The 22978-nt window shown below is 38.6% G+C and overlaps 1 protein-coding gene across 1 annotated transcript in view; it reads left to right on the top strand.

The window, feature by feature from the left end:
* Positions 1-21291, top strand: part of LOC144437896 (uncharacterized) — a 34582-nt gene extending 13291 nt beyond the window's left edge. Inside the window, exons 5-16 of the mRNA XM_078126927.1 lie at positions 5060-5158; positions 5862-5963; positions 6782-6838; positions 7703-7786; positions 8523-8645; positions 9450-9542; positions 15194-15274; positions 15867-15989; positions 16524-16607; positions 17219-19328; positions 19740-19855; positions 20249-21291. Of these exons, the coding sequence (XP_077983053.1) occupies positions 5060-5158; positions 5862-5963; positions 6782-6838; positions 7703-7786; positions 8523-8645; positions 9450-9542; positions 15194-15274; positions 15867-15989; positions 16524-16607; positions 17219-19328; positions 19740-19855; positions 20249-20650 (3474 nt within the window). The 3' untranslated portion in view covers positions 20651-21291. The remainder of the gene's footprint in view (positions 1-5059; positions 5159-5861; positions 5964-6781; positions 6839-7702; positions 7787-8522; positions 8646-9449; positions 9543-15193; positions 15275-15866; positions 15990-16523; positions 16608-17218; positions 19329-19739; positions 19856-20248) is intronic.
* The last annotated feature ends 1687 nt before the right edge of the window (positions 21292-22978 follow it).

Below are 22978 nucleotides of genomic sequence, written 5' to 3'. Positions count from 1 at the left end.
CAAGGAGTAGAACCCCAACAGAACAGAGGTACTATGAGTCAAGAAGCCAGAAGTCCATGTCCAGAGGTGGATATAGCCCATCAAGGCAAGAGAGGTACTCCAGGCATACATCACCAACACAACAATGGCAGTCCCAGTCTAGAAGATCGAGAACACCACAGAGGCTTGATAATATGTATGATGAATTCTCAGAAGAAGAAAGACAACAGGATTTTGAAGGTACTACAACGACCACAATGTGTCCTCTTCCTGAATGTCATGGTCATTGTCCAGAGAGGCTAAAACTTCATTGCTTCAATGAACACATCCCCAAATTCCTATGGGAAAAATACTTTTTAGGAAAAGAGCTAGAGAGAGAGGATGTACATCTCATTCTGGATGGACTACAGTATTTGACTGACTATGTAATCAGACCAGGGGCACCTTTAGAGGAGCTGTGGAAGTATGTTTACCATGAAATACATGTACAAGATGAGATCCCAGGCAACAACAGGATCACTCTAGCTTACCAGGAGCTAATGGACAAAATGTCAAACTGGATGGGCTGGAGCATCCCAGCAGAATTCAGACTTGATGAAATCAATTCACCAGCTGTTTTACTACACTGGCGTGTGCTGATCCAACTTACAACAAGACTTAATGAGGAAGAGCGAGCGTACTTCAAACATCTGGAGGAAACATTGCTCACGCAAGAAATCCAACCACTTGATTACTAGAGTATATGGTTGGAACAACCTGCCCCAGTGGAATCCATCAGCCATAAAGATTTTGCAAGATTACACAAATGCAGCTGGATATTACTGAGGCGGGTATACAAGTCCAAGACTGTTTCCAAGATTTTTGAATTTTCCTGTATGATTTATGCATGGAACTACATCCTCTGAATGGGGTACCAGACTACAAGACACCCCATTCAGATCGCTGTTGGGCATGATGATGTCATGGCCTAATACTTTAGAAATGAAAAGAAAACCTGCTATACATGTAAATATTTGAAGAAAAGAAGGGATAACATATCCCTTAATCAGTGTGGAAGAGGGATAACAAGATGAACATATCTATTATTTTTAAGATATGGAAGAATAAAGTAGAAAGGGATGCCTCCTGATTACCTCTGAAGTCTATATGGTTTACCCAATGATGTCAGAAGAGTAGAGTAGAAAGGGTTGCCTCCTGATTTCCCCTGGAGTCTATATGGTTTACCCCAATGACGTCAGAAGAGTAGAGTAGAAAGGGTTGCCTCCTGATTACCTCTGGAGTCTATATGGTTTACCCCAATGATGTCAGAAGAGTAGAGTAGAAAGAGTTGCCGCCTGATTACCTCTGGAGACTATATGGTTTACCCCAATGATGTCAGAAGAGTAGAGTAGAAAGGGTTGCCGCCTGATTACCTCTGGAGACTATATGGTTTACCCCAATGATGTCAGAAGAGTAGAGTAGAAAGAGTTGCCGCCTGATTACCTCTGGAGACTATATGGTTTACCCCAATGATGTCAGAAGAGTAGAGTAGAAAGGGTTGCCTCCTGATTACGTCTGAAGTCTATAATGTTTACCTCAATGGTGTCAGAAGAGTAGAGTAGAAAGGGTTGCCGCCTGATTACCTCTGGAGACTATATGGTTTACCCCAATGATGTCAGAAGAGTAGAGTAGAAAGGGTTGCCTCCTGATTACCTCTGAAGTCTACATGGTTTACCCCAATGATGTCAGAAGAGTAGAGTAGAAAGGGTTGCCTCCTGATTACGTCTGAAGTCTATAATGTTTACCTCAGTGATATCAGGTGATTGTGTCCCATTGTGTTTCTAAGTAGAAGCTGGATTTGTTCTCCTCTTCTTGAAGATAGTTTTGCATTCATATTTGAAGACACCATTTTGTTGCAGCTCATCTGAAGGAATAAGAAAGCTCAAAGGCTTTGTTAATGTTGTGGTTCATTGAAGATAACAACAGTTCATAATTAAATTATGTACATATCTGGATATAGGTTAAAGCCATCAAATTTGTAGCTACTGTCTAGCAGTATACTGCCAACAAAGGAGTTGACGACGTTGAAAAATAGATTTGATGGACAGATGGAGATCAAATAGTTTTGAAGAATAGATTTGATGGACAGTTTAGGATTTAATGACTTTGAAAAATCCTCGAACAAATACATGTATATCCTATTTACTGTCAAAAATATTATATATAAAGGACAAAACTGAGATTTGGAATAATTATTTCTGAATGGAATACCACTTTCACTGTATGTGCCAGTCATCGGGGGAGCCTATATGTGTAGAAGAATTGTAGAAGTGTTTTGAAAAGTACAATGGACGAGATCCTTTGCCAGGGCAAACTCACATCGACATACATGGAGGTGATGGTTGTGATTTCGACCTGGATGGTCCAGAACATCCATGACAAATATATATTAGACACAATTAGTTTGCTAGCTATTCTACGCATGAACTTTTCCTCATCTGATGAGACACAGTTGTACTTCAAGGATCTGAAGGAACCAGTTCCAATCTGAGCAGCGACTTTATTCACCCAAGCATAATATCCTGCTCCAGTGTGAGCATCAGCAAAAAATATTCGTCGAGATTACAGATTTAGCTGGATATCAAAGAAACAGGTATACACATCCAGAATTGATGTCTGCCCTAGTGGGATCCATCAGCAAAAAGTTATAAGATTACAATTTCGCTTGATATGCCAAGACAGGTTAAAAAAGTCCAGAACTGACTCATACAATGCTTCGTCAAGGGCTTATGCTTATTGTGTGAATGCACATTCTTGAATTTGGACTGTGAGACACCACATGGCATTCTTTGATGGGCAGGATGATGTCTTCCTTCACTTAATATATTCAGATTGAGAGGAAAACGTGACCCTTAACATTTTAAGAGGAAGATGGACGATGTAGCCAGAAGAATAGAAACAATCAAATGAAGAGATACAGTTTAGCCAGAAGAACAGGAATAATCAAATGAAGAGATACAGTGTAGCCAGAAGAATAGGAACAATCAAATGAAGCGATACAGTGTAGCCAGAAGAATAGGAACAATCAAATGAAGCGATACAGTGTAGCCAGAAGAATAGGAACAATCAAATGAAGAGATACAGTGTAACCTGCAGAATAGGAACAATCAAATGAACTTTATATTTTTAGAAGAAAGAGTAATATAGCAGAAAGGATGTCACATCTCCACCTCACCTTTGAAATCTCTGTTGTGTACCAATGATGGCAAATGGTGAGAAGCCTGGTCTGTTCTACTGTCACTGTTACTGTCACTGGAGATAGTTTGGCATTCATATTTGAAGATAAGACTTTATTGCAGCTCTTCTTGAGGAAGAGAGATGTTCATATGCTCTGTTAATATTCCGGCAAATTCCAAATCGGAAGTTTACAAGAGTTCAGAAGTCATTCTTTTGAAAAGCCAAGTTGCACTTGATCTTGAGGATTGCAGAAGTGTATGTGTTACTTTGTGATTTGCTGAAGAGCCAGGAAAAGTGAATTTCTTGATCAGGTACTACTATGAGCTGATAACTGGTAAGTGTACCTTTCTAATGGCCTTTTCAGGTGGTCTGAAAAAGTGTATACATCAGTGTTGCATATAGAGTGTTCAGAAAGACAATTTTGATTCAGCTGAACCATCAGGTTTCTGGTGGTCCACAGCTGGACTTACGTACCAACATTGTAGTCTATGTCAGGTATTGACATCAATAAGCCATATTCTTGTTACTGCACTAAAAATATGCCATATAGTGGATACTCATTTTGCTGTCATTTGGAATGACGCATCGCATCAAGGTGCTCCTTAGTAAGGAAAATTAGCATTGCCAACAATGCCATCCTGGATGCCAATCCATGGTCACATGACTGTGAATTGGTCAACAAATGCATCTGTTAGTTCCTGACAATAACACCATCTGATACGGGAAAGAGATCAGTGTGAGTTGGTTGAGGAGGACTTTTGCTCAAGGAAATGGCACTCAACTACTCTCTCCCTCTGTCCCAAACAAATAGGAGTAGTTCATAATGGCCAATCTATATTTTTACGTTTTATCTTTCATTAACTTGAATATGGCATATTGGTCCTTGTTGATGAAACAGTTTTAACTTGTACTTGTGTTTACATCTACATGTGTGTGTGTGTCACTGTGTCTATGTGTTTACAACCATACATGTGTATATGTATGTGTATAAAGGGTTGGGGGTATTCATTCATGTGCATTGCAATACATTCTTGCATGCTGTATGGTTCATATATATGCTTGTTCAGTGTGAAGTTCAGTGTTACCACCAGAATGTCTTTTCAAGTAATGTTATTTATCAAACAGGTCTTGTCATAAGCTTAGGCTGTTTACAAAATGTATGTCAATGTCACACAATCTGACACTACAAACAGCACCAGCCCAGTTAATCACTCAAGATTAATCTCTTGTTTATCCCATACATGTACCCTATCAAGCATTCAAATAATGGCGTCCATGACACAAAGAATAGAAACAGATCTGAAAATGCTAAATATTGTATTTACGGACAAACTCTTATATTCATTATCTGATTATAGTGTACATGTAACTGTATTGTCAGGTATTGCATCTCCAACATCTCTCAAGCCAGTCACTTGCACTCTTAAGTAATATCAGTATCAGTGATTAGAACTGTAACACCAATACTCAGGTCATAAAGATTGGTAGAATAATGGTTTACGTAGCAACATTGGTATACTTCAAGTTCACTTTAGAGATCGCTGTTAACATGAAATATAGCGTCTTAAAATATTTTTATCAAATAACGAATACTTGAAACTAAAACAGCCAAGGTCCTGCAATCAATTGTAATGTGAAGATGTGAAATAATATATTTCTCTTTTCTGTAGGTAATGGTGAATTGATTGATTTTCCATTCATTCTAAGTATGGTCTAGGACCTTCTACAAAGGAGAAGGGAAAAAAATGGCAATTTTCTGTGGATCAAGTCTTAGATAAAGTTTCAAGCACTCCTTGCACCATGTCAGAATACTACAATCCTGATATAATTAGATATATTGAAATGTTATGTTTCTTTCTTGAAGGTGACCATAAAGGAGAAGTTGAAATATGAAGCCTTTAAACTGAAAGGTGAAAGGGAATGGTACTGTTCAATATGTGAAGATAAATATCTTGTCCCACTGGTAATAATTATCAACTTTTAATATTATCTCTAGCATTTTGAATAAACACAAACTCATTTATCATGTACAGTAGCAGAGAGATGATCAGTGTACAGTGGTGTCCAATAATCTGCATAAGACAAAAGGTCCTACCCCGGTATGCAGTGTATACTGCAAACTATTTACTACACTGGCATCCTGTAGCCTAGAATCCAGGTGATGGGAATAGGGAAAACAAAATTCAAAATCCCCATTGCCTGGATTCAAGGCTAGGCCACTGGTATGAACATTTCAAGTAACGTTGCTATCAGTAGTGTCCTTACTCATGTATTGGATTTGTCACTGCTGTTAACAAATAAAAATATAATTGTGTGCAATTTCCTCTCATCAGATTATCTACAATACTCATAACCATTGAAACGGAATAAATATTGGTAAAACACTGTGTTAATATCATTTTGTGAGAAAAAGTATTGTATATGTTCACACTATATGTACTGTATGCTGCCACTTTGTTTAGAAGTCACAAACGACCCAATTAGAAATCAAATATGGCCGCCACCGATGGCAGCAATAGTTATGGGCAACTAATATTGCCCCGCCAACTTTGTTATTGTGTATGTATTATTTATCCGGTTATATATCTTCATTCATTCATTCATTCATTCATTCATTCATTCATTCATTCATTTACTCATTCATTCCTCAATTCTCCACTATACAGCCCATTGAGCCACATCTATTAGGGAAACGGCATATGCAAAGAAAACAACAGTTTAAAGATTTGGCAACAATACAAGCAGTTACTGGCTCTGATGAGAAAGCAGTAAGTCACATCTTTTCTTTTACCACAACATTGAGGGAAGGGGTGAGGTATGGGGTTGAGGGGAGGGGTTGGGTATGGGGTTGAGGGGAGGGATGGGGTTGAGAGGAGGGGTGGGGTATGGGGTGGAAATTGGAGGTTAAGGTAGAATAGTAATGGGCTGGAGATTGGTTTAAGACTGGAGGTTAATTTGGGTGTAGGGAATGGGTTGGCAGATGTGTTGTCATGGGTATGATGAAATGAATTGGGTATGGGGGATGGGTTGTGCAGCTGGAGGTCAAGTTTTGATACAGATGTGTGGGAATTAGGTTGGGTATAGGAGATGGGTTGGGTATTTTTAGATAGGTTGGGAGGCTACGTTTGTTGGGAAATAGGTTGTGTGTCTCAAAGGGGTTGGATTGATGTGAGATATCATTGGCTAGTATTTTTTTGCCATGTTTGACTATAATGATCAACTTTCAAGGAAGAAAATGTTCTTTTTTATTTATATGGTTGGCACTAATAGAGTATTATTTTTAAGAGGGAGGTACTTTATATTGATGGACACCTGATGAACAGTTCAACCATTATCATGATAAAGTGTAGAAATTAGTGTCCACGATTCCTTGTCCAAAATATACTGAGATATTCAAAACATGCTGATACAAATGTAATGTTAAAAAATCCCTCTCAGTTGAAATGTTACTTGGCTCTGACCATATTTTACATGATGTTTGCATGAAATAGACCATGGCAATTACCGTTCTATATTGTCAATCACTATTTTAATAGTCGAGTTGAACTCCATTGAATTGTATTCTTATTATTTATTTTTTGACTAGATGTCAGTCCAGCAGATAAGATGTACGATATGTAAAATAGAGTTAAAGGGCATTGCAGTAAGTTGACATACATTGTATATTGATTCGGTCACTGTCACAGTGATAATAAGAAGTGTTACATAAATGAGAGTGTGTTTGTGTGTATGTGTGCATAAATGCAGGTTTATGCGTCTCTGCATACATGCATGTTTGTATCTTGTATGTATGTTCGCATGCATGTGCATACATGTGTGTATGTTTGTGCACACATGCATGATTGTTTATTGAGTGTCTGTGAATGTGCAGCGTGCTGTGCATACATGCATGTGTGTGTGTATGTATGTATGTATGTATGTATGTATGTATGTATGTATGTATGTATGTATGTATGTATGTATGTATGTATGTATGTACATGTATGTGTGTGTATGTATGTATGTATGTATGTATGTATGTATGTATGTAAGTGTGTGTGTATGTATGTATGTCTGTCTGTCTGTCTGTCTGTCTGTATGTCTGTATGTGTGTATGTATGTATGTATGTATGTATGTATGTATGTATGTATGTATGTATGTATGTATGTGTCTGCATACATGCTTGTGTATGTATACAATAATACAATATGATATCTAATTATTCTGAATTAGTTCCTTCTACATTTGTATCAATACTAAAATTGCCTTTAATACATACCATGCATGCAATTTATCCCCTCTCAATGAAATTGTTTGATTTTTATGTATTTAACATTTGTTATGATTATGTTGTGTTCCCTGAAGCTAATAACATTAAGTTAATTATATGCCTCGGAAATTAGAAATAAACTCTTTGAAGTTCTATGGCCCTTACTTTGTTCAAGGAAACTTAACCCTTTAACAGTTTAATATTTGATGTGTATAGATTCAAATCATCATTGCATCGGATCTTTTTATTTTGATTAGGAATTTGAAAAGCATCTACAAAGTAAACAGCATGAGAGCAGAGTTCTATTTCAAGTTGGTTGTACGAAGATAAATGATTTCAAGGTATGTACATGTACCTTGTATTAATGTACTCAAGACTGTTTTTATTCCTTTTGTGAATCTTATTGTGATTGTGAGAATCCCACAAATGACATCATGAAAGTACATGTATCAAAATTATTATTATTATTATTATTCAATATGTATTGTATTACTGCTAGTATCATATTCTACATACATACATACATACATACATACATACATACATACATACATACATACATACATACATACATACATACACACACATACATACATACATACATACATACATACATACATACACACACACACACATACATACATACATACATACATACACACATACATACACACATACATACATACATACATACATACATACATACACACATACATACACACACATACATACATACACACATACACACACATACATACATACATACATACATACATACATACATACACACATACACACATACATACATACATACATACATACATACATACATACATACATACATATGATACATACATACAGACAGACAGACACAGAGACAGACATGCATTCATACATACACACACACACACACACACACACACACACACACACTCGCATACATACATGCATGCATGCACACACACATATGTATGTATATACAATTCCCACTGATGGTATCCATTGTTTTTTAGATGACACTAACTTGCATATTTACGTAATGTAGGGAATGTTAATTTTATCACATGTTCTTTTCAGGAAAGGAATGAGGTAATAGCGGATTTTCGAAAAGCAAAAATGGATGAGAAAGCACTATTCGAGTCAGCAGTGAAAGCTGGTGATCAACACCCCACAATGCAAGAGCCAAATGTGGGTGTAAGTGTAAGTACAGCCTTCACAGTTTGAGCTCAGAGACAAGTAATCTGATGTCAGTGAGAGGATTCATAAGTGTGTTACTCTGATAGGTCTCATGTCCACTGCTTGTAGTAATAACCATATCAAGTTGTTACTATGATTTTACAATATCTGCCCAATAAGTTGGTTAGTCACAGTTGGATTTCAGACATAATTATTCAAATGAAGTCATTATGTAAATGAACATGTATGCCTGTGATGAACACAGGAGTTCATTAATGAAGAAGTAATGCAAGTCTCAATTATGACTTAGTATTGCTATTAAGTAAATAAACATTATGGAAGTGGAGAAAGGATTCTTGCACATACTTTAATAATTAGGTAACACCAGAACATTTTAAGCCTGTGTTAATGAATAGTAGAGTATTCATGATATTGTCAAAAGAAACCTTGGCAGGAAATCACCGAAAATGGCCGAACACATATCAAGTGCAGAAGTGTTTCTTAACAAGATTTCAAAGTTGAATAAGTTATCAAGGTGCTATTCCACCATTCAAAATCATTTGTAAGTTTATAACAGTATTCTATGTAGGCAGAAATAAGTCTGACTTGACTTTTCCTTGAAGTTGATTGCAGTGTGTCATACTGTATATATATATATATATATATATACATGTTATACTTCCTTGTGTACCACTTCAAGCCAACCTATTGACCAGACTAAGCTTCAGTCATATTTCGTCATTGAATTGAGAATTGGTATTCTTGTTAAAATTTACAGTCATGCTGTAATGATGTTAACAACTTTATTTATAATTTCGTTTTGAACAGAAAATTAAAATAGTGATGGACAAATTGGGTACAATCATTGAAGATATTGGCAACCCCAACAAAAGTATTAAAGAGAATGCCATTGACAGAGCTGTAAGTAGTGATTAATATATTACATGAACAGTGGTTTTATGTAAAATGATACAACCTTGTGTCTTCAATGAGTGGTAAATGTCTAGAGATTGAAATTCTCTGTACCTGCAATTAGCATGTTACCTCGTGCTAGAGGGTCAAAATAGAATAAGAAGGTTGACTTATTCTCACGTGTGTACGTGTCTATAGTAATGCATGTGAAGTGCATTGATCAGAAGTCATGCCGTCTACCAAGACATTAAATGTTCTGTGACACACCTAAGTGGTCAAATTCTGTTCGACTATGATACTTACCTGTTGGCAAAATACTGATGGGTAACCCGCATTAATTCCTCCAATCCATGCCAAGAAATTTTTGGCCCCGCCCCCTCCACCATACCTGGCTCCATATTTGGTTAGCTTAGTCTCCCGCCTAAGTGGCAGTTAGCGCATGCGTACTTGTGTCTTTTATCGCATGGCGTACAAGTGTGTAGACGGATATTGTGTTTGTCTTCAAGTACCTCCCTCCAATTCCATTATACACACTGGTTTTTTCCACTTGGTTGGCTCTTTGGTTACCCTAAAGATCCTAGGATTACAGCTAAGTGTCGATTTATTGTCTCTCTCTTTGCGATTGAGATTTGTTGTGTGTTTTTCTTCTCCGTGCAGACGTCCCTTATATACGGACGTCATTGCCTTACCGTGTTGTTGTTTTTTCAGTCATTCGTTTCGTCATGACTAAACCTAAGAAGAGAGGTGTGTGTGGTCATGACATGCCTAAGCAGGATTGTCATTCTGTTTGTCTGTCTTGTCGAACGTGTTCGCAGTCCAAACCCTGTGAAGTTTGTTCTAGTTGGTCCGATGAAAATTGGCGTAAACTAGGTAAACAGTCAGACAAACAACGGTCATCTAAGCCGAGTGCTTCTGTCACTACTCCTGCGAGTGTACGGTCTTCGACTTTAACGGTAAGTTCTTCTGTCACAGCGGAACCGAAGTCAGGTAAGCTTTCTTCTAGTTCTGTTGTTTTAAACCGTCCTTTTCAGGACGAACTGGGTAGTAGTGCTAGTGGTATGCGGTCCTCTCTCGGAGAGGGCTCGACGACCGTAGACACTATACAGCTATCACCCCCTAGTAACGTTCCTGGAGTAGCGGTCACTTCTCCCTCTCCCCTGGGGGAAGGGTTGAGTGTACTTGACGAGTCGTCACAGCACTGTGATTCTAATCGTCATAAGGCTACGAGTATTTCCGAGTCGAACGCTGGTCCAACTCGTTCAGTCGGTCGAGAGATCTCCTGTACTGACGTAACCGGGCCTGGTGTAGCTACTACCCACGTACCTCCTCGCTTTCCAGTCTCAGGCTCGCCAGCTAATCGGACTGATTGTATTGAAGGTACGCAGACTGGTTTACACACCAATCTGGGTAATTTTTCGAGGGTCGATCAGAGTATGAATCGTCCTCAAATTACCAATTCTAGTGATGTCAGTTCTAGACCAACGTTGTCTGCTGGGCAGAGAATACAGCGTGGTCTGGACGATTCCACTTTGTATAGGGGTTCGAGGGTTTATCCCCCTCAAACCAGAGCTGAATTTCGGAATCCCCAGTTCATGCCTATGCCTACTGGTGGTGTTTTTTCTGATCCACAGCAATTTTCTGGTGACTTTGGTTTGCCTCCTGAGACACCATGGGGTGTTTTTAATCCTCAGGTTGGTTGGCCACAGCAGTATTGGCAGTACCCCTGGCCATCCCACCCTCCTTATTACAGGGCTGAGGGTTCAAGGCCTACTGATAGGAGGACACAGCATGATTTCATGTCTCCTACTAGGGATTCTCCCTCTCGTTCTCGCAGACGTTTCAGAACGCAGAGGTCAAGAGACAGTTCCCCTTCGAACCAACGGTCTCCGGTCCCTAGAGGGCGGAGTTTCCGTTCACGTTCAAGATCTTCTTCGTCCTCCAAGTCGAGTGAGAGTAACCGTTCGAGGTCACGTTCTTCTGAACGTTTTGATCGGTATTCCAGTGAGAGGTCACCCAGGCGTGAACCCAGTCGACAGGAGGTCTCCCCAGTTCGATCTAAGCGTCGAGCCAGGAGAGACATAGACGAAATGTCATTAAAGGCTCCCAGTGATGCCTCCTTTGGGAGAAATGAACCAGATACCCCCAGTGTAGTGGGGAATTTGCGTTCAACTTCCCCTACTCGTGATGAGGAGTTCTCCTTCCACGAGTGCATTCAATGGGTTTACAATCGGTACCCAGACCGTTGTCCTAAGCCACCGCCAGCTCCCACTATGAAGTCGGAGTTTTGCATGGCTTTTGAAGAAATGGAAAAGTCTCAACCGGTCAAGGAACCGTCTACTCTTCCACTTTCTTCCATGTACTCAGGTCAACTGGACAAAATAACGTCAGAAGTTTTAGGCGAGGGCAATAAAGCTGCTGCGTTAAAACCTGGTCATTTTCCATGGTTAAAAAGTCGGTCTCGTGCATACAAGACTCACACAACCGACCCATGGATTGGTTACCCCAGCCTAGACACTGATGCCGAGGCTGTGGATGCCAAAGCCAAAACTTTCAACTCCGTGTCTATCCCTGGTACTCAGTTAAAGCAGTTAGGGGAGATGCACGCAGAAAGTATTCGTGCATGTTCTGTCATGGATTGGTTTCTAGCCGTAGCAACGTCTGAACTACAGCAAGAAACCCCGGAGATGCCTAAGGTTCTGAGGCTATTGCGCATTGCAATGAAAGGCCTCTACCATGTCTCCGAATCTTCAGCGAGAGGACGGGCAGCACTTATTTTGATGGAGAGGGATGCCTTCCTGAAACGAGAGTCTAACTCGTTAACACAGGAACTGAAACAGGAAGCAAGAGGCTCCTCGTTTTCCACTTCCTCACTGTTTGCTGGTAATTTGACTTCCCTGGCCAATTCAGTTGTATCTTCTCGCCCTTTGGCGACCCAGTTCGCAACCAATCAGCACAATGGTTCCAATTCGTCCAGTGCTGAGGTTCCATTTAGAATGGTGGCTAGACCAGAGCAACCTTCTAAAAGGCAAGTCCATTTTGTACAGTCACACGGATCTGTCCCTGTACACGGATGCGTCACAAGAGGGCTGGGGAGCTCACCTAGACAGTCAGATGACAGCAGGTGTCTGGAACCCCCAAGACAGCTCTCACCACATCAATTGGCTAGAGCTGAAGGCAGTTTTCCTAGCTCTGCAAGACTTCGAGATGCTAGTGACAGGGCACAGTGTTCTAGTCCACTCGGACAATACCACCGTAGTGGCATACATAAACAAGCTAGGGGGAACCAGGTCTCCAACACTGTGTTACCTCTTATGGGAACTGATGTTGTGGTGCATAGACCGAAAGATCCTTCTGTCAGCACGTCATGTGCCAGGGAAACTGAACGGCATTGCGGACGCTCTATCGCGTCGCAAGAGAGTTCTTCCTACAGAGTGGGCAATCCCTGTCAAGATTGCTCACCTTCTGTTTCTGCATTGGGGAGAACCGACTGTAGATCTGTTCGCCACCTTCATGAACAGAAAACTGCCTCTCTTTGTGTCTCCGATTCCAGATCCGAGAGCAATGGCAACCGACGCTGTGTCAATGTCTTGGAAAGGACTGAGCGCGTATGCTTTTCCCCCCTTTGCACTTCTTCCAATTGTACTGAGGAAAATCCAAGAGGAGAGTTCCTCAGTCATTCTAGTAGCACCTCTGTGGCCAAACCGAAGTTGGTTCCCAGTATTGCTATCCCTTCTGGTAGACTTTCCAGTAGTTCTCCCAGATCAAGAGAACCTATTGTCTCAGGGAAGGGGTATTGTTCACCCCAACCCGAGCTTGTTCCACCTTCACGCGTTCAGATTATCGAACGATCCCTCCGTTCGCAGGGATTTTCTGAACAAGCTGCCTCAGTCATTGCCAGACCACAAAGAGACAGCACCCTCCATACCTATGGAGAAAAGTGGAAAAGATTCTCTGATTGGTGTCGTGGAGGGCAGAAGGATCCTCTCGATCCATCTCCCCAGACAATAGCAGATTTTCTCTTATTTCTGTTTGAGGAGAAAAAGTATGCAGTTAAGACTATTATGGTGTATCGCACGGCGATAGCCAATACGGTCAGAAGCATCGGGGGACCAGATTTTGGTCAGAATAAGATCTTATCAAACATGATCAGACATTTTCTTATTCAACGCCCTCCTAAACAAACGCCACTACCTCAGTGGAGTTTATCCTTGGTTCTTAGAGCACTGAGAGAACCCCCCTTTGAACCACTTCATTCCATCTCGCTTAAAGCCCTTACCTTTAAAACGGTTTTTCTCCTAGCCCTTGCATCAGGCCGGCGTAGGAGTGAGATCCATGCATTGGATACTCGTTCGGGTTTTATTCAGTGGAGAGGGGATCAGGTGATCTTGCGCACTGACCCTAGGTTTCTGGCCAAGAATCAAGTTCTAGGATCCTTGGCTCAGCCGATCATCATTAAAGCTATTGATTCCTTTGTGGGCTCAGACCGCTCAGAGCGTCTTCTTTGCCCCAAAAGGTCCTTACTTTGGTACCTTAAACGTATCAAACCTTTTCGAGGTAGTAGGACTAGACTTTTTTTGCCTATTCCTCCATCATCCTCTGACATTTCTCCAGCCATTATATCCAAATGGCTGGTAGAAACTGTGAAGTGGACTTACAAAGTAAGTTCCAGCTCTGCTTGTAAGTTAGAGAGAGTCACTGCACATGAAGTCAGGGCTCTCTCGGCATCATGGGCTTTGTTCTCAGGGGTACCGGTAGCACAGATTCTACAGGCAGGAACCTGGCGCTCCCCAAACTCCTTTATAAGTTTTTATATCAGGGATATGACACAGGAAGCTAGCAAGCTTCAGTCATTAGGTCCCTTAAGTGTCGGGCAGTCGGTAGTTGTAAATCAAAGATTTTCAACTAGATAGGATATGGTGGTAGACTCCCACCTCCTTTCAGTCTGACACATTCGGGTTTTTACCCATCAGTATTTTGCCAACAGGTAAGTATCATAGTCGAACAGAATTGAAGTTTCTACCGAAACTAATTTCTGTGAGACATGATACTTACCTGTTGAGCTCCCTCCCACCTTCCCCACAGTCTCCTTGTGAAATTTTTGTCCTCTTGGAGCGATAAAAGACACAAGTACGCATGCGCTAACTGCCACTTAGGCGGGAGACTAAGCTAACCAAATATGGAGCCAGGTATGGTGGAGGGGGCGGGGCCAAAAATTTCTTGGCATGGATTGGAGGAATTAATGCGGGTTACCCATCAGTATTTTGCCAACAGGTAAGTATCATGTCTCACAGAAATTAGTTTCGGTAGAAACTTCAATTCTGTTTCAAGTACCTAGAACCGAGTACAGATCTCGAGAAAGATCACCTCACAGGGCTAGTTTAATCCTTAACTGATTTTACAGTAAATGTTACTAAAAACTTGGTGGGTTTAATAATTAATGATGCTGACTGATATAGATCTGTAATTCAGGAAAAGAAAGAGTTTACATATCAATATAGGTTATCCTAGTCAAAGCAACATTTGTACTCAAATATATATGCCATTTTAAATGTTGTTTCGGGATATTGAAATTCAGTATATTTCATAGAAAGGAGTATGCAGTGACCATTTCACTTACCTGTATATTTACTATTTTTCTCCTTTATTGTGTATCACACCAGAATGAGGTGAAAAGAAATGTGATGTTGCGTACAGCTGGAACTAGTTATTGCCTTATATGCAGTTGTAATGTAGGACTACCGGTATGTATAGTAGACCGTTCTTTCTTATGCACTGTAACTATTAAACCTAAAAGTTTTGTTGTGGAATCATGTATTTTATTCAACTAAAATGAAGGTTCTGTGATGCTATAGCATAGGCATAATAAAGTCATTCAGTCTGTCTGTCTGTCTGTCTGTCTGTGTGTATGTAAATTATATTAATGACTCAAAATCTGCTCAATTCCTGTACTGTGCAAAATGTTACAATGGATCATGTTGAGAAATCATTTAAACCAAGAGATTGTGCCAAAGATATATATACCCATTTTGTTAAAAAAGTTGTTTAGTGGACAAAAGATTTAGAATCTACTGGTCCAACTGCTGTGATAGTTGGCCATGATATTTAGAGGGATGTCTGAATGAAAAATTATGAAATATGAAATGATGTATATCTGTTATGATTTTGAAATATATTGTACTTGCATTTCATTTATGTCCCAGATGCAATGTATATATCTTCAAAAAGAACTTTATACTGTGTATAATCATGTTGTATATTTTGTCTACCAAGGTGCTATGTTTGCATTTGTATGTACACATATCTAACATATTTTATTTTTTATAATTAATGTAGAATGTCAAAGTGCATGTGCAAGGATTAAAACATAATGTAATAAAAGAGTCATCCGAGTTGGTCATGAAAGTCCTGGCAGCGATTGAAAAAAATGACATAGAGGTGATAGAGAAATTAGTTAAGGTAATTTTAGTGTAATTTTCTGTTCCTGTGAATTCAAACTTTATCTTGTCTTTCCAGTCTTTCCATGTGTTTCAGTATGTCCTTTAAGACAATGTGCAATGCCATTGATGCACAGTAATCTCTTATGACTCGCTAGATTTATATTGTCCAATCTCTTTTATATGTTATGACTTAGTGGTTGCCCAATAATGTGTTAACCCTATGGATGGGGGAATTAAAGATTGTCTGTTTCCTTAAAAACCTCAAATTTTGATTATTTTATGTGAATAGGATTTTGAATATTTTCATATGGCAAAGTTTGGAGATATTGTATGAACTTTGATTTTAAGGGAAATTGCTTGATGAGGCACATTCCCTACCTTACTTTATCTGGTTTTGGCCATATTTATGAATTATTTGTTTGAAATGTATTCACGGAAGATAAAATGTACAAATTGTACACTAAAATCACAGTCCCTTCTATTGTTCACATGCACCAAATGTACCTTTTCTTAATGAGAAAGTCTGCTGTATAATTTGTTCTTTATCTTACAGGAATACGAAAAGTTGGCTAGTAAACCAAGTGAAGAAAATCAGTGGTTCTGTTTCATTTGTGAGAAAAAGTATGATGACAAAGAGGTATGTGTATGTTGTTTCTTTATTTGATAAGACACAAGTAAAGTGGATAGGACACTAAACAAGTACGCACCTTCTTAGAAGTCTGGCAATCAAAGTCTTGATTTACCAAGATAGACACAAAGTGAAACTCATGTTCTAAATCTATTGAATGGATGTTGGTTTAAGTGTACTCGCAGTAGGTTGGCGTTTCTGATGATATCTTTGATCGTGCAGTATAAGTTTTTGTGGTTTGACTAAATAGAAGGAATAAAAGTGACAAGGAAAGTATAGTAAATCTATGTTTAATATCATCTGTGAGATAAACTGAAAGAATTCGTCATAAATTTATTGAAATTTCAAACGTGTGTATGTCAAGGTTGGTCTTTTTAGTTTTAGAAATGTGTGTGTGTGTATGTATGTATGTATGTATGTATGTATGTATGTATGTATGTATGTATGTATGTATGTATGTATGTACAATGTAGAATGGTTTGATATGTGCATTAAAAGACAATTGGATAATGTCAATAATATCAAACTCATTATTGTTTGACTTGTGAATACATCTTGTGATTTTTGTACATCTTGTGACTCCTATTGTGAGTGATTTCTATCTCTTTTTTTATGTGCAGGAACATGAGGCTCATTTAACAACACTTCCACACAGTATGAAGAAAAGATTTGTTTCAAGATTGCTCACAGGTTTGCAGTCATTGTACAAAGCATTGGTGCCTGTAGACAGCAAGGCTAAACAAGAGGAAATGCAATCTACATGTGTGTCTGAATCAGCTGAAGAAAAACTACATAAGGGTGAACCAGACAAAATGCAATCTAAATCTACACACGTGTCTGAACCAACTGAAGAACACTCACAAAAAGGTATACCAGATGAAATGCAAGCTACATGTGTGTCTGAACTAACTGAAGAACAATTACACTTCAACAAACCAATGATACTAGAAACACTTACGATAACGTTGACAAATAAAAATATTGCCAGATCCCCACCAGAGGAGGATAAAAGTGATCAAACACGTATGGAGGTTGTTGACATGATTGAGGAAACAGACGAAGGCAGTTCAAGACTTCTTGAGTCAACAGAAAGTCTGGAACTGAAGGAGAAAGACAGTCAAGATAAACCAAAATCAAGTGAGGAAAGGAGAGAGTTTGTTGATGGGAAAATATATGCTAACACATTTGAAAATAGCAAAACAGAGGATGCAGAATCAAGAAAATCAGGCATTAGCGAGGAACACTGTCAACATTTTGATATTTCAACATTTGGAAGAACAGCTAGTGTAGCAGATGTTGGGACTTGTAGGAAATCTGAGAAAATAGAAACAACTGAACCCAGCCAGTCAGTGGGTGCAGTAGAAATTGAGAAAATAGAAACAACTGAACCCAGCCAGTCAGTGGGTGCAGTAGAAATTGAGAAAATAGAAATAACTGAACCCAGCCTGTCAGTGGGTGCAGTAGAAATTGAGAAAATAGAAACAACTGAACCCAGCCAGTCAGTGGGTGCAGTAGAAATTGAGAAAATAGAAACAACTGAACCCAGCCAGTCAGTGGGTGCAGTAGAAATTGAGAAAATAGAAATAACTGAACCCAGCCTGTCAATGGGTGCAGTAGAAATTGAGAAAATAAAAATAACTGAACCCAGCCTGTCAATGGGTGCAGTAGAAATTGAGAAAATAAAAACAACTGAACCGAGCCAGTCAGTGTGTGCAGTAGAAATTGAGAAAATAGAAACAACTGGACCCAGCCAGTCAGTGGGTGAAGTAGAAATGACTATGGTTAAAGTGACTGAAGTAACAGAGGAGAGAAAATTAACTAAGATTAGTGAGAAATTTAACATGCTATCCAGACAGGATTGTAAAGATGTGTCATCTGGTGTTATTGAAGAGGAAATCAAAGGTGAAACTAAAAAGAGTGAATTGGTGGAAGATGATGTCATACCTGGAACAAGTCAAACAGAAACTATGCAGTCCACATTTGAACAAGAACAGAGTAAAGGTACAGGAGTTACAGTGGCAGAGGAGAGAGAATTGACTGTAATCAATGAGAAAGTTAACATACAGTCTGGACAGGGTAGTGAAGATGTGCCATCTGGTGTTATCGGAGAGGAAATTAAAGTTGACAATAGTGACAATCTTGATGAAAAAACAACCAAAGATAAAAAGGCACAGATTGTTGACCATAAATCTTTGAAAGTTGAAACAGATGTTGAAATACAATTTACTGAAAAAGTAGAACCAGTTGAACCTGAACCAGATCAATCTGTGCCTTTCATCACAACACTAGCTTTGGATGTCATTGAAGATGAAACAAAAACTCTATCACTGTCTCATCAAGGTGCCAGAATTGAGACTGACAACCAGGAGGAAAAACTTACTGAAGGAAACAATCACACAGAGAATGTTGAAGATGAACATGAAAGATCTGATGGTGAAGAGGAAATGGATGTTGGTGTTTTTTATCAAGACAGCGATGAAGAAGGTTTATTTGTTGTTATGGATGAAGTAGGTGAGGATAACACTGATGATGATGATGATGATATTGATGAAGATGGTGATGGTGGTGATGATGATGTTGATGACGGCAGTGATGATGGTATTGGCAATGATGGTGATGACCATGTGGGTGATGATGTAAGTCCCGACGCTGGAAGCACCTCAAAGGAAGAAGATGACTCAATGAAGGATGAGGACTTTGCCTCTGGTTATGAAGAGGAGAAAGCTATAGGTATGAAACTTAAAGTATAGAAATATAGTTTCAAATTGATATATGTAAATATATTTAACAAATTTGACATATTCAACAAATGTCTGTATTTATTTGAACAAATAAAGTTTATTATTGTATATGTGATAGCTGTTACAATACTTTTGCATTTTGACTTTCCTTTCTCTACAAGAAACAGTATGGGTCAGAGGAGGTTTGCATGGGTTTTCCATTCATAAAATGATCTTTGTAGCTTACCTTGTCTGTGAATAAGAATGATGTACAGTAGACAGACACAAAGATGTGCAACAATAAGATGTGATTGTAGTCAGGGGATAAACTTATCACTGGTAAAATAGCTTATACATAGTTACACCTCATATAGTAAATAACTTAAATACTTACTTAGAACCTTGTTTCTTTGTACTTTAGGTCAAAATTTTATAAATCCTGGCTTTTATTGTATGGCCTGTGAACAGTTCTTCATTGATCCAGAGTACGGACTCATTGGGCATTGTCAAACTGCAGGTCACTGTCGAAGATATATGGTATGTACCATCTACAAATATATGTCCACGTATATAAACACTTCTTAGCCGTATGTTTTTATCATATCAATAAATATCTTTATTAATTGACATGCATAAATGTGAGTATGACTTGTGTAACCATTGGCACTTCCTCTGCAGTAAAGTAACATTGGTTTACCTATTTTCTTCATATCACTTCATTGCGCAGCACAAAGTCAAGGATTATACATAGACTTGATGATAATCCATAACTTTCCATTCATTCATTCGCATATAGATATACCGTGGATGTAAATTGCACTAAAAATGTGTTTTAAAAAAATGTAAAAAATGTCATTTCAAACTGCTACATACATAGACTAGATGATATACTCAAGAAATCTATAATTGAAACTTTATTTTTTTTGACAGGAAAATGTAAAGGATATGAAGGCATTTAAAAGAGGAAATAAAAATCTTGGAGCAAGTGGCCAGAGTGGACCTGGAAAAAGCAGAAATCATCGAAACCATCCAACTAACCAAAGAGGACTTGGGAATTCAAACAAAAGTTCTAATCAACACAATAGAGGTAGTCAAGTGAGTCGCCAAAGAAGATTTAATGCAAGGTCAAACATTGAAAGTCATGGTAAGCCAAGGGAGGGTAGTGGTGGTTGGGGTGGGCGTGGTAGTCCAAGGAAGAATAGTGGTACTGGAGGTGGACGCGTTAGGCCAAGGAAGGGTAGTGGTACTGGTGGTGGACGTGGTAGGCAAAGGAAGGGTAGTGGTGGTGGTCGAGGTATTCCAAGGAAAGTTAGAGGTAACAGAAGGAGATAATGGTCTGGTGAGAAAAAACAGCTTCAACAATATTGAATGCCATCAAAATAGACAGTGGCTTTTCTTTGTAATAGTACTCTTTATCATCAGCAGTGTACTTAAAATAGAAAACTCTTTGAAGCAGTCAGTATTTGTTTATTGTAATATTGTGAAGATCATCATTACCAAACTAGAGAGACTTTAGAGACTTATTGTAATACAGTCGTGGTCTGGATGTATAGGCAAAGAGTACAGAAGCTATCTACATTATGGAGCTCATATAGCACTGATGGAGGCCAAACTATCGACAGCTGAGTAGAGAGGAGTTCCTTATTATAAAATTATCAATATTTTGGTTCTTGTTTTTGAAAACTTTGATTTGCAACTGATAAACTACACATTCAAATCAATTTTTAATAAATGTGTAGGAGCAATTGTAAGAGGTTACCTGGCCTCTGTACTACTACTAATGCCAGCAGCATCAAGTGTCAGAACTTGGTCGTTGAAAGTATGTAATAGTTGTTTTTGCATGGACTATGGGCAAGTTATGCCTGTGATGATAAAAACAAAACAAATTATGAATTTTGAATGGTTTAGGATTTGCTGCAACAATAAGTTGTCTTCGTTATGTGAATTTTACTTTTAGATTTTGGAAAAGAAATTGTTAAAACTGCAAAAATAAAGTATTATACAGTATACAGCTTGTTTTGTCTGTGACATGTTAGTGTTTGTTACAAGGCTTTTATATCTCAACTCTTTCAACATTCAGTACTGCTGTACACATAAAGTTTGTGTCTGTACACCTGACTCTGTGTGTGTGTGTGTGTGTGTGTGTGTGTGTGTGTGTGCGACTTGAAATCACTAACCAATTGCCTTGCTATTTGTCTAGTGTTTGATGGGTCTTACTGATTCTGCCCAATAGCTCCCTGAGTCTACCAATTTGACCAAAAAATAAAAAAATTTTAGAAATAATTTGCATTAGAAGTTTCGCTAGATATGGTCTGCAATTTGGAGGGGCATGTTTCTACAGATATCTGAATGTAGCATTAGTCATTTTTCTCTCCTCTGCTACTTCAGTCAGTTACCCAAAATGAAGCCATTTTTTGCATGTTGAAGACAATCTGTAGCATTATGTGTGTGGCCATCGTCTTGCAAAATGATGTCTGCAGAAAGAGAAGATAATACATGCATTACAAATGTACTTATGGTACTCACAACTTTTAACTGAATGGTGGCCATATTTGTAGTGAACAATCATGATTTACTGTAAGTCAAAAACTTTAATACATTGAGTCCATTCAAGTGTCTATCCCTATAATATTAGGTGTAAACTTTCTTTTGAGACCTTGACCTTTGACCTCAGGATCATTCATCAAAATCCAGCCATACCAGACATTTTAGTATTTCTGTGTTGCCACAATTTTTTTAAAGCAAGTCACCTACAAGTATTTGAGGTGCTGTGTCATCTATGAAGACTTTTTCTTTATCGTTTGGTTCCACTGTCTATCAATGTTGTACAACATTCTGTGTGAGAAACCAGATCAGTAGCCTTATTTGTACTTACGTTTGAAAATTTATTTATGATATGAAATGAGAACACTTCATCTTGATGCAGTAAGTGAAACAACTATTATGCTAAAATGAGTCAACAAAAGCATGTAATAAAGTTCTCATCTATACAGTTGTGGGGAAAAATAAGATTTCATAAACCAATGCTCACCTCACGTGAGTCAAATATATTACTGTGCAACTTGACAAAGTTTTTTTTTACATATTTCTCTTGGACTATAGAGTGTCATGCTCGTTTTAAACATGCAGCAAAAATTACATCCAAAAACATGGAAACTCGGCTAATACCCCTTTAAATAGATATAAAAAGATAGAAATGGTTTCTAGAACAAGTTACTTTGCATACAACATGAATAAAGAGAAAGACATTGTATCAAAAGTGTGGGTTTCCATCACTCTGCTTGTTGCCTGAGTTCACATAACTGATGTCTAAGTTTATCCACAATAGGCTGGTAATAGTCTCTGACTTGTTGCTTGGTAAGCTCTGTAATCTCTTGCATTGTGTACTGAGAGACAAAAAAACAAAAACAAATAACCATTCAATCATTTAATTTGGAACTCACTAGGACTTTACATCCATCAGACCTCCAGAATTCAAAGTAAAATTGTTCAACAAAGCATATGGTGTGATCTAACCATTCAACACCAATAAACAGAACAATGGTCTTGAGTTTGGTGCTTTACAAATCTGATTAGATGATTGATTGGTGATAACCCCCCCCCCCCCACCACCACCACAACCCCCACCACCACCACACACACACACACACACACACACAG

This window comes from Glandiceps talaboti, chromosome 7, assembly GCF_964340395.1.
Source record: "Glandiceps talaboti chromosome 7, keGlaTala1.1, whole genome shotgun sequence".
Classification (NCBI taxonomy): Eukaryota; Metazoa; Hemichordata; class Enteropneusta; family Spengelidae; genus Glandiceps; species Glandiceps talaboti.
Note: the sequence above shows the minus strand (reverse complement) of the source record. Positions and strands in the feature narration are given on the sequence as shown.